The sequence below is a fragment of the Ostrea edulis genome, chromosome 4, assembly GCF_947568905.1.
Source record: "Ostrea edulis chromosome 4, xbOstEdul1.1, whole genome shotgun sequence".
NCBI lineage: Eukaryota > Metazoa > Mollusca > Bivalvia > Ostreida > Ostreidae > Ostrea > Ostrea edulis.
In genome coordinates, this window is record NC_079167.1 from 69,961,373 (window position 1) to 69,979,093 (window position 17,721).

At 35.2% G+C, this 17,721-nt stretch overlaps 2 protein-coding genes across 3 annotated transcripts; one reads left to right on the forward strand and one right to left on the reverse strand.

Moving 5' to 3' along the window:
• Window positions 1–273: 273 nt before the first annotated feature.
• LOC130054298 (L-threonyl-[L-threonyl-carrier protein] 4-chlorinase-like) lies at window positions 274–6,254 on the reverse strand. The gene is made up of 4 exons (XM_056163639.1): window positions 5,946–6,254; window positions 3,325–3,541; window positions 2,633–2,721; window positions 274–2,013 (listed from the first exon to the last, which is right to left on the reverse strand). Exons 1-4 carry the CDS (start codon window positions 6,064–6,066, stop codon window positions 1,661–1,663), a joined length of 780 nt encoding a protein of 259 aa, XP_056019614.1. The 5' UTR covers window positions 6,067–6,254; the 3' UTR covers window positions 274–1,660.
• LOC130046400 (cis-aconitate decarboxylase-like) lies at window positions 3,944–12,304 on the forward strand. Of its 2 annotated transcripts, XM_056163637.1 has the most exons (5): window positions 3,944–4,601; window positions 6,641–7,863; window positions 7,957–8,035; window positions 9,975–10,467; window positions 10,714–12,304. In XM_056163637.1, exons 2-5 carry the CDS (start codon window positions 7,858–7,860, stop codon window positions 11,633–11,635), a joined length of 1,500 nt encoding a protein of 499 aa, XP_056019612.1. In that variant the 5' UTR covers window positions 3,944–4,601; window positions 6,641–7,857; the 3' UTR covers window positions 11,636–12,304. The 2 variants fall into 2 exon arrangements, with proteins under 2 accessions (XP_056019612.1, XP_056019613.1); XM_056163638.1 differs by lacking the exon at window positions 6,641–7,863.
• Window positions 12,305–17,721: the final 5,417 nt, after the last annotated feature.

A 17,721-nucleotide genomic window follows, 5' to 3' on the forward strand; every position in this document is an offset into this window, starting at 1 on the left:
TTTTAAAACTATCATTTACCCTTTTAGTGATTGCTAGACATTGACATGTACATAACCATTGAACGATTGTAAAATATTCATATGGATTTTTCAAGCGATTGTCAAGCATTCAATAAACACTTACAGTGATTGTTAAACATTTAGTACTTGTAAAACATAAATAATGTACCCTTTTAGTACCTGTAAAGCACATTCACAAGTCAGACTTTATATTTAGCGAGGAACCTTCTCCTCGTGATTGTACTCTATTGGTAATTAAGTAGAACACCAATAAATTGGTACTTTTGTATTAAACACAACTTGTATACATATATAATAATTCCTGATAATTTCAAATAATCAAACAGAACTATGCAAAACAGTGTATACATAATGAGAAAGTCCACTGAAGAACCTAGAACACACACACACACACACACACACACACACACACACATGTAAAACTTATACGGTACAAATTTTGATGCACCAGATGCGCATATCGACAAATAATGTCTCTTCAGTGATGCTTAACCGCGAAATGTTTGAAATCCGAAATAACAATGAAGTTTTAGATCTATTTCAGGGGGAAACTGTGCTAAAAAGTGGGGTCAAATTCGTCTAAGGATAAGAGCTATGCGTGAGGGAGATAATCCTTAATTTTGAAATGAATTTCTAAATTCTGTAACAGCAAATAAATATACATCCGTATTTTCAAGCTAGTAACGAAGTACTTAGCTACTGGGCTGTAGAGACCCTCGGGGGCTAACAGTCCACCAGCAGAGGCCTCGACCCAGGGGTCATAATGTAAAACTTATACGGTACCAATTTTGATATATATATATATATATATATATATATAAAGCACAAACAAACAATTATAACACCCAACCTTACGTTTACCCCTAGGATCTAAACGATACATGTAAAAATCAATTAATTAATATATAAAGCACTAAATAATCACAACTAGGTACTGAAAATTTTCGCTCCAGCCCGGGGTCGAACCATCGACGTACGGCACCCACCGCCTAGCAAGATTGTCAAACCAGTGCGTAAGTCCACTTGCCCACAACGACTTCCCTCCTAAAGGAAGCTTTGTTATGCTCCTAAAGCGCTACTTATACACACTGATGCAATCCCACACAGTCGCTGTGTCATTCAGTGTTTAAGATATTTTATAAGGAGAGTGGATCTCTCGATGCAATTGTATAGAATATTTAATATAAAGCACAAACAAACAATTATAACACCCAACCTTACGTTTATATATATAAATGGATTTCTAAAGAATCATTGTACAAAAGGTTTGAATTAAGCTTAATTTTGAAATATGAATAAAACAACTCATGGGAACTTCCTCGATGATTGCATCGATCATGTGATACTTAAAATATTTCAAATCTACTTATTGTTTGTACTTCCCGAAATCGAAATAAGTTCAGTCTTATACTCTATTCCAGTGCACGTGAAAACGAAACGAAATTAAAATGACAGAAATATACCATATGATATATAGTGATGTAAACAATTTCTAAAGAATGAAAATATTAAAGCGTATTAATTCAAGAGATACAGTAAATATCGGCAAGAATTACGAACAGTTTGTATGATACAACCCAAATGATAGACATATCCTACAACTCACAAAATGCAGTGTTTGTAAAGGGTAAACAAATACTCATTCGGTTATTTGAAACCAGTCAGGTCTGTTATTCTCAAAATTCTTGTAGTCGTCTTGTCCAGAAACAAGGACGGTGCTCGGAAAGGTCCGTGGCTTTTCCGGATCTTGGATTGGTTTTGCGCTGGTTGCTACGTACCTAATGACGTAACCACATCGTCGTCTTGCTGACTTGTTTGGCTCACTTCCGTGAATTAGCAACCCATCGTGGAAGGACGATTGTCCGGCTTTTACGGGGCAGGGAAGGGCCGAGGCTATATCCACAAGTTCCAGTGGAATTGACTGATTTGAACTCAGCAGGTTTCCTCCAACTTTGCATATTTCGTGTTCTACAAGACCATTTTTATGAGTCCCTAATTGAAAGAAGAACAAAATTAACATTTTAGGTTTAAATTATTTCAACGATATCAAATCACTCTTTAGTGCAGTACCATTAAATTTCCGTTTTAGATTGACAAAAGTTGTCAAATAGTAATAATCGACACTATATATATATATATATATATATATATATATATAGTGGGATAAATCTCCGATATAATCTTCTAGAGTGCTCAACGTGGCCTCACGGAGCTACATAATATATATATATATATATAAAGTCAAAAAATAAAATTCAATACTAACAGTTTAGTTTCGGCTTATTAACATGTTATTTAACATGTACATTATTACATTATTACTATTTGTCGTTTTGTCGTGGTGTGTGCTATTTGTTTATGTAATATACATGTATGTCTCTTGCTAAAGACGCGGATTGCGTCGAAAATTTGAGTTTTAAGAAATCAGTGTCGTGGCCTTTTCAGTGCTTTTATAAATTTCTACATTGGCCTTGTATCTTCTTGGGTTTTCGTGCTTATATATATATATATATATATATATATATATATATATATATATATGTACATGTATATTATGAAAGATTGTGATTTAAAGATTAAGTCATAAAACTTTTATTAGAGAAAATATTACCGGGTATGACCTGCATGCAGCCATTTTCCAGATCTGCATCATCGACGGCAAGCCAGGCTGTGACGACTCTCCCCTCAATACCCCAGTATCTATATCGTTCATAAAAATATACAAATATACCAAATTAATTCTGTAGACTGTAATGTGACAACTCTACCCTCAGTATCTATATCGTTCATAAAAATATACAAATATACCAAACTAATTCTGTAGACTGTGATTAAGCTTTTCTCTGCCAAGGCAATTTATCGTACCTAATTTTGTCAAATTGACAAAAGTGTGTATGCTTGTGCTTTATATACATCCAGTTTACATCGCAGTTAAGGCTACATATATTTTATTTCTTAAATTCTTAAACACTACAATCACTTCCACAGAATTACATTTATACTGTCGACATGGTGGACTGCTCTATATTTACTGTTGAACAAATTCTACATATTTGCCAGAACTTATTTCTATGTTGATGATTTTCATGCAACAAACCGGACATTTTTTTTTCATGGATCATATAGCCAAATGTTAATTGCTGCCTACTTCATATAGGTTTTATTTCATTTAGGTGAACTTCTGTAAGCTAATGATAGTATTATAACTTATTCCAGGTAAACTTCTGTAACCTATTAATAGTTTTATAACTTACGTGTACATCAAGTAAACTTCTGTAAGCTAATAACAGTAACATAACTTACTTCATGTCTTGATGCCAGGCAACAAAGGCTTGTTCCCCGCAGTCAGGCTGAACGTCTGCCATAGGATATTTACAGATGAATCTGGAATCCAACAGAATGATGTTTGGTCCCAGGATTTCCTTAACAGGCTTCAGAAGGTTTGGGTGTGTAGCAATTTGTAAGATCCACTGGTGATTTACGTGGAGGTTGTGAAAAGAATACTGAGAGGACAACTTTCCTGTGAGATTAAAAGAAGATGGACGTCAAAGTCATTCGCTTGCCTTAACTTGAAACATTTAAAAAGAAACACAACTACATGTATGATGTTTCCAAAGTATGCAAGGCTGATGATTTGAGTTCTTTACTCTCAATGTTTCTTTCTTGTTAACAAAGATTATAAGACTCTCTTATGAGTAGCCATGAAATATAAGGTGATTCCACCCGAGGGTTGCAAAAAAGCTGTGAAACCCGAGGCTTTGCCGAGGGTTTTACCGCTTTTTTGCAAACCCGAGGGTGGAATCACCTTAATATTTCATGGCAACTCATAAGAGAGTATTTTTCTCTCATATTTCTAGAGGTTTTCCGTTTTCCTTGTGCCTAGCGACGCCATTTCGAGAATTTTCCAATTAATTAAGTTTTCGCTGTACATTAAAAATAACACCAGAATCGAATTCTACGACCTTCCTTTTGGCAACTACGCTGCCGAAAAAAATCGGCCGACGGGTGTATAAGTGAATTGTATTAGAGTTATTCCTCTTTGAATAAATCAATAATCAAGGTGATGCGTGACGTAACTCGACAGTCATCAGCGCGAAACATTTTGACAGACCTAATCAGAATATGAATCCACAACTGCACGTTTTTTTTCTTAGAGGAGCATTGATATTGATATTAATTGAGAAGTTATTTAATAACGAGTGTGTGAAGAGGAATTCCAAGTGGTTTTTGTTGGTGAATATGGGCATGGCTTGACTTTCGTTTTTCACGCGTGCAAGGACTCGAGTCTCATGAACATTGAAGGCACTTATTTCACCTGAGGCACGGACAGTAGACGTTGACAGAGTGAATGTGGAGGTAGGCCTAGAAGTAATAGCCCGTGTGGGCTGTTTTTCTGTGAACTGGCATAATGCACCGGATGACATAGGTGTATGAGCAATTTGTGACTGTTGTTGAGTGTGCAGTAATTGTTCAAGGAATGTGTATTACTGTGTCCGGTCACATACACCTGGAGATTATCAGGGACATTACAATCTGTCATTTTTTGTACAAGAGATTTGCAGACGCTAGTGTTTGTCGAGGTAAGTTGCAAGCTAGTTGTGTATTGATTATGACGTCACGGGATATGTAAGATAAACGTCACGTGATATGAAAGATAGAAATATCTTACATACCTTTCTTTCATAGAATATCTGTATCTTACATACGTAGATATGAGAGAAAACAGTGTCATAGGCGTTTGAATGAAGAGATCCATGTTGTACCCCCCCCCCCCCTGATCTGTTATATTCCTTCTAGATCGTGAATTATAAAAATATATATCGATACGGACTTCTGTAATATTGGTCATCACTACAGGAGTACATGCATGTTAAAGGGGCTGGTTCACGATTTAAAAAAAAAAAATATCATGTTGAAACAAACCAGTGAAATATAAAGCATCTTAATTTTGCACTGTCACAAATTTAACTGTTAGATGACACATTGTACATAAAGAAGACTTGAAATGTGAAAGATATGATAAACTCAAATAAAAAAGATGTGATATATATGATAAACTTGGATCAATTTCCATTTATTTTGAAAAAATTTATAAACAATAACACACCATAATCTTTATTTACAAAACAAATACTAAACTCTCTAAAATGAGTTTCTGTGATGATATATAATCTTAATATTTTATGAAGCCTCTTAAACACATTAGACAGTAGATTTTGATCATTAAAATTGTCCAAAAAATTTGGGGGGGGGGGGGAAATCGTAAGTCAGTCCCTTTAACATATCAACTGCACCTTGAAGTTCATCAAAAGTAAGTCGAAATCGCATAAGAATGACTATGTACAGATTTTAAAAATTACCCCTTTTACTTAATGAGAAGAGATTACAAATATAATTATATATATATATATATATAAAAATTCACATCTTTAACCATACCGTAGCCCCGTCTTTGGTTTTGAAGAAACATGATTCTTCGCTAAGTGAGACAGTCTTCTGACAAATTTGTGTTTGTTTTAAGTGATTTGGCAGTTTTTGATACCCCATTCTTTTTCAATTATCTCTTAATTATCTCCCCTTGGAAGATGTATCTTTCCGTATTTGGTGATTACAGCGTATGTCCCCTTTCAACAAGCATGGGTTATGTTTTAAAAAAGAGCCCTCTTTACCCACGGATATGTGCATCTTTAGAAGAAGTATGAAAAATAATGAAGATGAAGAGAGAGAGAGAGAGAGAGAGAGAGAGAGAGAGAGAGAGAGAGAGAGAGAGAGAGATATTTAGATTTCATCATAAAAGTTACTTCTAGAGTTTTCTGTTCCAGAGAGTTAAACAAAATTCAGGAGGGTCGAAAGTGCCCCACTCATTAAATAGTTTTCCGTCCCTTTGAATCAACTTTAAAAACACAATATTTCAAACTGACTACCTGCTTTCTTTTCCAAGTCCTCGAAATTTTCTTTCAATCGCCTGGTTTCCATTTCATCAAGGACGTCCACACAAGAAAGGAAGCCTGTGTTATTGTATGTCGTGCGGTAATCAACAGCCATTTCGTATACTTAGTGTTTGCGGGATTTTGTTACACAGCGTTTTGGTTGTTTTCTCCTTTATATATTGTTATTTCAGCAACAAAAATTCGATTGACAAGCGGTATGTCAATTTTTAATCTTATTTCAGGAGGTGGCTTAGAATTGGGTCTTTAATCTTTGTACCATTCTTGAAGGACCAGGATGTGAAAGCAATCTTTACAGTGTATAAATAAACAATGGAGTTCCCTAGCACTTTTCCTTTACAAATTGAATTACAGTGAAAACTAGGAATGGGGAAGGGTTTTTTTCTTGTTGATAAGATCTAGGGAGAAACCCCTTGGAAGGAATCGATCAAAAATGACCCCCACTTATCAGAACAATATTTAGATAAGTTCCTGGAATGACTTAGTTAAATACCTATGATATATCATTTTGACAGGTAAAGCTGTTGATAATAAACAGATCTTGTGTCTGAAATGTATTATTCATTCTTTTTTATATGGCAAAAATAATTAGTTTTATATCATCAATCACCCAAAAAAAGGTATAATTGCATTATGAAACACATTGTGTAATGGTTAAAAATAAATTGTAGGACAAGCGTTATCCTCCAATCGGACGAGATATCCCAGTCTGTATCACTTGTGACGCCTCCGGAGTAAACGACCCTCACGACTACGCTTCAGTGATGTGCTTCTGATACCTACTTTAAAGGAAAATATTTCTATGTAGAATAAGATGTATTACATGCATTCAACCGTTTCTTTATAGTACGCGTGTTCAACAATGGCGACAACAATAACAACCAATAAGAAAAAAAAAATCAAAATGTATTTCAAAATAGAATAACTTATAGAAAAACAAATGTTTCCCCTTGATGAGGTTCCGCATTCATGCTGTGTTATCTGAAAACAGTTTTGGTTAAAGTCAGCATTTCGCAAATTATATCGTCATTTTGATGATTTTATTTGCAAATACAACCTATCATTAGGTCGAAATGCTGTCTGACGTGTTTCATACCAATTGTTAGGCCATTCTTTACATACTGATTTTGACTACAGATTACTCCGTTTACCTGACAAGACAGAGAGTTTATGATGGGTGTGACCGGTCAATAAGAGATGCTTGCTCCTTCTATGTTCGTGATCCGTGTATGTCATACTATCTATTTTGTGTACTTTATAGGATTTGTGATTTGTGAAATTGATCACGATCACTTTTTCATACCGTACACTTTCCAGTTAACAAGTATCAGAGTCAAACAAACGGCCAATCTATGCCAGCATATATATATATTGGCATATATCTGTGTGTTGTGTGTTTGTCACAACAACGCAAAGAATCTGGATTTCAAATTATGTTCATTTATATCTAAATTGTACAGAAATATTCCTGGTATCTAACAATCAAAATGTACGCTCAACATTACTCATAATGATATCATGTTTAAGGTGACACTTTATCATTTAACACAGACAAAAATCACTGTGTCTTATACAATCTATACTGCGCCGACTATAAACAAAATGACATCAGAAATGTTTAAGAGATGACTATTACACAAGTTATTCGACAAACTTAAATCTAACAGCATTTAATAGTACATTATCTAGATTGGATTGATTGCAGTATGTGGTTATATTTTTTCAGATTTAGGAAAGCTGCGACAGTGTTACTCATATTTCTTCCGTGTTGAAGTAAATCTCAATATCTAAAAATAACTAGTTTCAGAAAGCAGTCACATGGTTACAAGTTTTCTATAAACTCACGATACCTATTGACTTTCAACAGTTTTAGTATAAGATCTCCAAGATGATGGTATGTAAAAAAAAAAAAAAAACTGATATCCCCTCGTCTATTTCTTTTTCTAAGTTTAAATTCTATTTACTTAAAGTTGTTTTTTCTATATAGATGGGGAAGTTCGTTAAACAATCAAACACAGGTTTAAAGGTTCTACAAAGGACTCTACACCAACAAGTCGTTGCAAAAGGTAAGAAAAATATTTAATTTCAATTTTCAAATTCAAAAGGTTCACTATCAAAGAACAAAATGCTATGCACAGATAGAAAAACACATGATAGGCTACCTAAATTTCTTCTAAACAATACTTCGGTGGTGAATTGTCTCGGAATAGTCTAAAGGTTGGGAAACCATGCTTATGTTTTAGAGGTATAATTTGGTTGCATGACGATCAAAAGGGAATTGTACTTTGAATTAAGTCTCGTTGACATATTTTGTTTTACTTCTACGCATCAGTTTGATTTTAAACATTACTCTCTTCTACAACTTAGCAGGGATTTGATTTAATGTGAATCCTTGGTACAATGGTTTAGAATGATTTGTTAGGGTCATGTTGTATTCATCTTGCACATTTACACATTGACTGATGCGTCATCATGCAAAACGCGTGAACTGGATTTGTATTTGGTAACGTGAGTAGTATTGCATGGAATGCACTGTATATTCACATCTCATCATTTGTATTATTTTTTTTATGTTTTTGCAATTATTGTACCAGCCACATTAAAAACCAGTACTGCAGATCGCAAAAAGGCACAATATGACTAGATACGTTAGAAATGTTTGACCAAAGGAGTGAACCCCCTACCCTTCTCAGATCCGCCTATGAATGATATGTTAGCATTCATAGGCGGATCTGAGAAGGGTAGGGGGTTCACCCCTTTGGTCAAACATTTCTAACGTATCTAGTCATATTGTGCCTTTTTGCGATCTGCAGTACTGGTTTTTAATGTGGCTGGTACAATAATACTTCGCATTACCAGCTCGTTAGAGTTATCGCGCTTTCATGACTCTTGTGCGTCATTAGGAAGAAAATGCACAAATCTCGCGAGCAAGTGCGAGATTACTGGGACATAAACGAAACGGCACCCCCCCCCCCCCCCTTTTAAAGAGTTAAAATACATGGTGTATTTTTAAATAAAATAACCATTGGTCAAACTGCATTTTTCAAATATTCTAACACAATCTTATTAAAATGTTACATGTTTTTAAACTCCACCACACCTATTTTAAAATTTCCAAACAATGATGTTCTCTGTCCTAAATCCATCAATATTTCATAATTTTCAAAATGGCTTAAATGCAGTTTGGAAACGCATTAGTTGTGTTAATTTGTGTTATAAACGTCTTAAAAATGCAGTTTGGCATATATATAACTTGTTCTAAAGTATGGAAATGGGGGGAGGGGGGGGGGGGGTGTTCGTGTACGATTATCAAGTCCATGCCATATGAACCTGTCCTAATTGTATGATAAAATAGAATGTCTTCATAGTCTGACAGAATAAGTTTAAAAACATATTAATCACATTAATTACAAGAAATGTTCTGGTGTTGGGTGTGCATATAGGTTTTTCCCTTCACAGATCTTCTTGCGATTGATGCTTTATATCGGTCAGATTTGGCAGATTTAGTACCATCTCTCCCTTACATAGTTTAATAAGTTCGTCTGTTTTCTTGTAAGAATAATCAATAATAAATTTGACTTTAGAATTTTAATCAGTGTTGTAGTTTGCAGTCGGTTACATATAATATGTATCCGATACCATAATTTATATTATGCATGTCTAAGTAATGTTTACGTATGTTGTCCCGGTAGCACGACTTTACGCGCCTTTAATTTGAAGAGTTCCACTAATGGGAATGATAAGTATTGCAAAAACATAAAAAAAATAATACAAATGATGAGATGTGAATATACAGTGCATTCCATGCAATACTACTCACGTTACCAAATACAAATCCAGTTCACGCGTTTTGCATGATGACGCATCAGTCAATGTGTAAATGTGCAAGATGAATACAACATGACCCTAACAAATCATTCTAAACCATTGTACCAAGGATTCACATTAAATAAAAAAATGACAAAAGGTATTTTATAATTTTCATTGAAATTTTATCATCATCAGTGCCACAGAACAATCCTCGAGAAATGTCCCTGTCTTCCTGGACAGCCCAACACATTTCTGACTTTTCCTCAAAGCAACTCTCTGATCGTGTGACATACCGGAGTAAACGTATGATTCTTGACATTCTTGGAGTTGGCCTGATCGGGTCCACGACAACATTCTCCAGAGACATGCAGCATTTTGCAGAGGTCACAGATCGCATCAGCAATCATGAACCAGCCATAATTTGGGGTACAAACAACAGACGGACTGGACCAGCAATGGCGGCCTACATTAACGGATCCAACTGTCACTCGATGGATTTTGACGACACCTGGCACCCTGCTACACACCCCAGTAGTCCAATTCTCCCAGCATTACTTGCACTGGCGGACTTTCTTCCGGAAAGGTATAAGCCCTCACTGCAAGACATTCTGGTTGCCTTTAACTGCGGAGTCCAAATCCAGGGAATCTTACTCCGGTGTTCTTCTCAATCCAAAAACATTCCAAACAGGTACGCATATCAATTCTCTTTACTGCAAATTATATTTAGCAATGTAAACAACTGTCTGCAATATCCACGATGTATCACTTTAAGTAGCCCTGTGGCAGTTCATTTATGTACATGTAAATACAGTTATATGTCAAAATCAAATATGGTGATATTGGATATGCAATAGCAAATAAAACAAAACCTCGCCCAAAAAATTGAATGTTCAATCTGTAATATTATTTTTTGATACGCTGCAATTCGTTTCAGACTACACCCACCGGCAATTGTGGGGGTAATGGGAAGTGCTGCCGCATCAGCCAAACTTCTCGGTCTGTCTCCTAAGAAATGCCTTCATACTTTGGCGATTGCTGCTTCATTTGCTGGCGCCCCAATGGCCAATGCCGGTACGCTCACCAAACCTCTCCATGCTGGGAAATCAGCACGAAGTGGGCTTGAGGCGGCTCTACTGGCTGACAAAGGCATCGAAGGGAATGAGAACATCCTCGATATGGAATCTGGATTTGGGGCCTTTTATCCAGACTACGATCCACAGACCCTTTTAGATGAAGTACGAGTATCTGAGAATTTAATTCTTCACAATCAGGATATCGCCATTAAAAGTTACCCCTGCCACCTTGGAATGCACTGGGCAATTGATGCCTCACTCCAAGTCCGAAAGCAAGTATCAGAGATATATGGCGAACTCGACGTGAATTTTGTGAGATCTGTGGAAATCTTTGCTCCCAAATCCAAATACATCAATAGGCCAATTCCAAATACAGAGCATGAAGCAAGACATTCCTTCCAATTTACCGCCGGCTCTGCTCTCATTGAAGGTATGGTGTCCCCAGACACATTTAAATTTCATGATATCGTACAAGAAAGGAAGGATCTCTACACTTTACTGCGGAAAACGTCCATTATCAATCCAGACAACAACAAACCCTGCTTTGACACTATGTACGTCGATGTTATTGTCACCCTGAAAAATGGAGAAAAGTTTTCTGCCCAATGTAAAGAACCGTATGGGCATTGGAGAAGACCTATGAAAGACCAAGATTTAAAGAACAAGTTTTTGGCAAATTCTAGTCTGCTTCCTGTGTTCAATCAGGCAAAGATAATTAAACTAGTCAGCAAAATGTCGGCTACCCATACTTCTAGCGAGCTCTCGAATTTATTGAGTACGTAAAACGACGACAATACGCAAGTTTCGAGTCAAGATCTCTTCTGAGAAGTGTAGTGACATTTATGGCTGCTCTGAATGTCAAAGTATGACAGAATGCACCGACAGTCTGTGATATACAATCATAAAAATTGTGTTTAAAGATGTAAATGTAGGAAATTTTGAATATTATCGAAAGAAATGTTTTGCGAAAATGAAGACGTAAAAACAACCATGTCATAATTGCAAGTAATATCCTAGATCCGGTACAGTGTATGTACAGACAAAATAACGTGATTTCATAATTTTATAACATTTCATGAGCTTATTTTACCCTTAATACGTACATGTACCTCTTAGTTTGTATATCAAGCGAATTTGGCTGATGAAACTGCGTTTGTGATTTCCCTTTATGCAATGATGGATATTTGTCCAACTCACCGCGTTTAAACAAATTATTCCGCGCCTTACTGTGTACAAAATTTCTTTAAAGGGACATAACTCGGACGCATCACAAAACTTGTGCAATGAAGCGACAGCTAATGATCTGGTTGTGATAAATTCTGCGTTATGTAGCGTGGCTTGAATTTGAAAAATCTAGTATGTTCATTGATTGCTTTTACACGCATTCTATAGTCATTGTATTTGCATTGTTCTTTGTTATTGAAATAAAAGGTTGACGGTTTTGTTAATAAACCCTCTTTTATTTCGATGAATGACGTTTAACATGTGAAAAATTTACATTATTAATGCTGAATCTCAAGTTTTGGTCACCACAATTTCCTCAAAGAGGTCTGTATGGTGGTTTGAGATTGTATTAGCCTATTGTAGCTTTCCGTACCTACGAATACGCTCAACACAGAGGAAATAGTTAGAATTATGCATACTGAATCGTTTAATAGAAATAAGATATTCAGGGATTCCGAGTCCTGTAGGGATCCGGGTTAGAATTGGTCGTAAGAGACAATTGAATGCAGGGGCGAATCCAGGAATAGTGGTTACGGGTGGCACCATTTTATGGCTCCTGTATTTTACAGATTTTTTAGGGCTCGAAATAGGTCTCCTATTTAGTCATTTGTACTATTTTCTATCATTTTTATAAGGTGAAATCAATAAAATGACGCAAATTTTAAGGGTTTTTGAAAAAAAATTAAGTTCTCCCAATAAGGTAATTAAAAAAATCAACAGATTTTGACATTTATTTCTCAGGGAGTGGAAGAAATTATTGCGTCTTTTATCGTTTAGTACATTTTTCTCAACAAAATACCTCGATTTACCTTAAATTTGAAAATTTTAGGGGGGAGGAAGGGCGCCGGCTGCGCTCCCTTTAAATCCGCTACTGAAATGGGACGGTCCTTCGGATGAGACCGCAAACACTGAGGCCTCGCGTGACAGCAAATGTGGCAAAATAAAGACCCCACCCTGCTCAAAGGCCGTAACCGCCGAGCATAGGCCTAAATTCTGCAGTCCTTCATCGGCAATGGTCCCCATATGAGTGAAAAATTCTCGAGGGACGTTAAAAAATGTACAATCAATCAATCCATTGAGGGAACGCAATTCCGCGAATTTGATGTTGTAGATAAGTGAGGATGAACACTAGAACTTGTTTTCGTGTGTTAACTAAGTATGTTAAATAAAAAACCTTACAAACAACACTATATCTACAATGTTTCTTAATTATAATGTTAGAATAGAAATAAGGAAAATTGATGTTTTAAAACAACTTATTACCATAGAAAAAGAGCATGAAGTTTAGAACGAGAGCGCGCGCTTGTGTGAGCGTGTGTGTGTATGTTTATTCAGTGAAATATGTTTTAAAAAACAAAGCCACCCCCCCCCCACACACACATACACACAGACAATTATACGCATCAAGATAACTCTATTTTTAATTATAACCATACAATGACTTCTTGGAAGGAACACTTTGGATGTTTAAACATACTGTATTTGAAATTGAAAAGGTGTCGCCATACTTCCAATTAACATGCTCGAATGGATAATACGAGTGAAGAAACTAAATATGATTTACAATTTAAGTGTGTAACAACATAAAGTGCATATAAAGTAAACTGTAGAATACGAATATCAATTCTTTATTGCCAAGAACGTGGACAGTGGTCAAGTGGAATCCATCCCGTCAAACATTCAAGTGAAGTTCTGGTTCAGATGTCAGGCGCGGATCTAGAAATTTTTCAATGGGGGGGGGGGGGTGAAGAGGAAATGCAGCGGTGGATCCAGGAATTGTTGTTACGGGGGTGCCACTTTTTGAGGCAGGGGGTTTGGGGGCCGCCTTGAAGCCCGCAGTGGCTCCTGGATTTTACAGATTTTATAGGGCTAAAAATATGTCTCCTATTTAAATCATTTTTACTATTTTATATCATTCTTAATAAGGTGGAATTAGTAAAATGACGCAAATTTTAAAAGTTTTGGAAAAAATTAAGTTCTCCCAATGAATTAATTCAAGAAATCAAAAAGATTTTGTCATTCATTTCTCCCAGAGTGGAAGAAATTATTCTTCTTTTATCATTTAGTACATTTGTCTAAACAAGCTACCACGATTTACCTTAAATTTGAAAATTTTAGGTTGCACCCCCCCCCCTTAAATCCGCCACTGAAATGAGAGTTGTTATAACATACGTTAACCTAACTTAACAGGAATGCTATCAATTTGTATTTCTAAATTCAAATTTGGATTAGACGTAGTTCTGTCACTCTTGATTTTAAAACGAATCCTGTTTTAAAATGCATTCCGATTTACTCCCAGTACATGTAATTCATTTTTAAAAAAAATTAAAATGAAATATTACAGATGCAAACTATATAAAAGATAATTTGAATTATCACAACCTGTTGACGCACAATTGTATAAACAATTTCCATCGCCTAGGATTTTAATAACTCAATAGTCATTCTCTCTCTCTCTCTCTCTCTCTCTCTCTCTCTCTCTCTCTCTCTCTCTCATTTTTTTTAGTGAATCCAAAGGGGGCGGGAGAATAACCCCCTTAACCCCCCTCTAGATTCGCCACTGGATGTTAGCAAAGAGTTTTACTACCTGGTCATCCATGTGTAAACTTGTATGGATCAGTGTAGTTACTTAGCTTTTTTTCCTCTCAGTTTCTGTGTGTTATAAACTAAAATTTAAAGAATTAAAAAAAAAAAAAAAAAAAACCCCGCTGAAACGAACTACTCAACTCCAAGTGATCCCCAATACACAGAACAACAGAGTAAACATACGAGGGTAGTAAATATCTAAAAACTCCGCCAACACTCAAGATCAAAAAACTGCGAAAGCCTATTAGTATCATGTAAAAAAAATTAATTCACATTCCATTATCTTGTAATTACGAGAAAAGATCTCGTTATTACGAGAAAAGATCTCGTAATTACGATACAATCATCTCGTAATTACGAGAAAAGATCTCGTTATTACGAGATAATCATCTCGTTATTACGAGAAAAGATCTCGTTATTACGAGAAAAGATCTCGTAATTACGAGATAATCATCTCGTTATTACGAGAAAAGATCTCGTAATTACGAGAAAAGATCTCGTAATTACGAGATAATGGAATTTATTACGGAGGTTTGATCTCCAATTCAAAGGATTGTAAACTGGAGGTGTGAAACCTGTATATATTTAGATAGAGTTGTTACATGACTCCTTCTACAATATGTACCGACACAAACTCTCACCATTATTAGATGTACATGTACATGTAGCATCAGGTACTGATCTACATGTAGGAATGAGACTTCTTGAACTAAGTTTGGATTTTTATTTATCTATTATATTTTTACAAATCTAGATTATATAATCAAATGTATGCAATGTTTTTCATTTTTATTGATCAATGCCAACATATATCTTTAATGATCAAATAATTTCGTACTGGTTACTTAAGATATTGAGTACGCGTGAGAGAGAGAGAGAGAGAGAGAGAGAGAGAGAGAGAGAGAGAGAGAGAGAGAGAGATGGCACTAGTCCTGTACATGCATGTTACTAAGAAAGATGCATACACTTAAAGCATTAGATAGTGGTTTGTTAAAATAATAATATTTTCATATTAAAGATATTTTAAATTGAAAATCAATATATAAAATGAAACAATTCAAACATGTAATCATTTAATGAGATTAACAAAAAAGCGATCAAGGCCTCCATTGAAAATGGTATTGGAATCGTACAAGAATTCCAAATATTCATTCGCATTAAACAATTCAGCATCTAACCACAGCTAAATATTCTCTACAGAGATACCTATAGTTATCTTACCCACCCCCCTCCCCTTCCCATCTATCGCGGCCCGCGACAATATATTCCAATGGTCTATTGTCTCCGACGACAGTATATACCGTGATGCAAAAAAGTATGCCTGGTCTCGGCGCACAATATGTAGTACATGTACATTGTATATGTACCAACGGACAATATGTACCGAGAGGGTACGTGCATATCGTCGCCGAGGATGATATGTTCCAAACGACAATATGTACCATCATAGTGTGTGCTTAACGGTGGAATAACAAGAATCTTGAACTTTCAAATTCATACACAGTTACATTAAGCATTATGATAGTTTAACTTTATTATTAGCTTATATCATCGTAAAACTTGTAAAAAATTTATTTAATTAATTGATAGTACAGAAACATACAAGGGCTACAATAATAAATCGTCGTTTTCTTTCTTTGTACTTTAAATGCATGAATAAACTTTCGTTTGGTAAGTTAACTTTCTAGAAATTCTATTGGTCTACTTGGCATGCTTTCAATGGAAAGTGATTTCTTATATTTAAAACAGCATCCAAAACACACTGACAGAATGAGGAGAGGCGAGCTCATATAAAGACAGATATCATGTGACCAATATTTACATATTTTTCTCGTAATTACGAGATAATTATTTCGTAATTACGAGATATTTTCTCGTAATTACGAGATAATTATCTCGTAATTACGAGATATGTTCTCGTAATTACGAGATAATTATCTCGTAATTACGAGATCTTTTCTCGTAATAACGAGATAATTATCTCGTAATAACGAGATCTTTTCTCGTAATTACGAGATCTTTTCTCGTAATAACGAGATAATTATCTCGTAATAACGAGATAATTATCTCGTAATAACGAGATCTTTTCTCGTAATTACGAGATAGGGGAATGTAAATTTATTTTTTGTATGATACTAATAGGCTTTCGTAAAAAAACCAATATTTAACCTTTCGAGATTTATTTGTGTGGAAATCACAAATCCCAGTTCTGCATGGTCTTTTTATTCATTATAATTTAAGTCAGATGCAATCTAAACTAATATCACCAAAAGTGATACGAAATGTACACCCTGATCCACAGGAACCGGTAAATGTGTATATAAAATGATAATAGCAGGGGTTTACACTCTATCACCATAATAAAAATCACAAGGAATGAAACAAGTTTTTACTAATATTAAGATTCTAAATAGCTATAAAATTCTGATTTAATCGCCAGCCACCCCAAAATTCTTTTTGCTATTTGTTTATCCTGATGACCGTAACCAGCGTCACTTCCGGTAACCTGGACTATCATGCTTTGTTTTTACATTAATCGAATTAAATTATATGAATCTTTTTTCGTGTTTTAAAAACATATATGTTTGATATAACTGCATCACAATTTTCAAAGATACCTAATTATTTATCTGCTCATCAATTTAAGATGTTAGATTGTAAAAGATCACTTAACCATTTTCCCATTGAAAATATTCCGTTTACGTCCCTTCTGACAGCTATCGTGCACCTGTAAGCGGAAACCCCACCCCCTAATGCAGTGTTATCTACAAGCCATGGACGTGATAATTGGCCTGTTTGTCGATTAAAGATGTTCACACTGGAATTTGGAGTACTGTCAATTTTGTGGGAAGTGTATTATTAATTTCTACATTGAATGAGAATTAGGAAATTAAAAAGAAAACAAAAACAAAAAAACAACACTGGCGTCATACATGTAATGCTTGTTATTGAACCACAGTATTTTAAACTTGACCTTTTTGCAGTTAGAATTTACTCAAGATTGATTCGTTTAAACTTGATTTGTCTGTTGGTGTCAATTAACACAACATAAGCAACAC

Excerpts from the sequence above, each read along its gene's own strand:
- LOC130054298 (XM_056163639.1), bottom strand. The coding sequence starts at position 6,066 with ATGGCTGTTGATTACCGCACGACATACAATAACACAGGCTTCCTTTCT. Across the intron at positions 3,542-5,945 it reads GGACTTGGAAAAGAAAGCAG|GAAAGTTGTCCTCTCAGTAT; the intron begins GTAGTCAGTTTG and ends TTAATCTCACAG. Across the intron at positions 2,014-2,632 it reads CTGCATGCAGGTCATACCCG|GGACTCATAAAAATGGTCTT; the intron begins GTAATATTTTCT and ends TCTTTCAATTAG.
- LOC130046400 (XM_056163637.1), top strand. Across the intron at positions 8,036-9,974 it reads CCAACAAGTCGTTGCAAAAG|TGCCACAGAACAATCCTCGA; the intron begins GTAAGAAAAATA and ends TATCATCATCAG. Across the intron at positions 10,468-10,713 it reads TCCAAAAACATTCCAAACAG|ACTACACCCACCGGCAATTG; the intron begins GTACGCATATCA and ends AATTCGTTTCAG.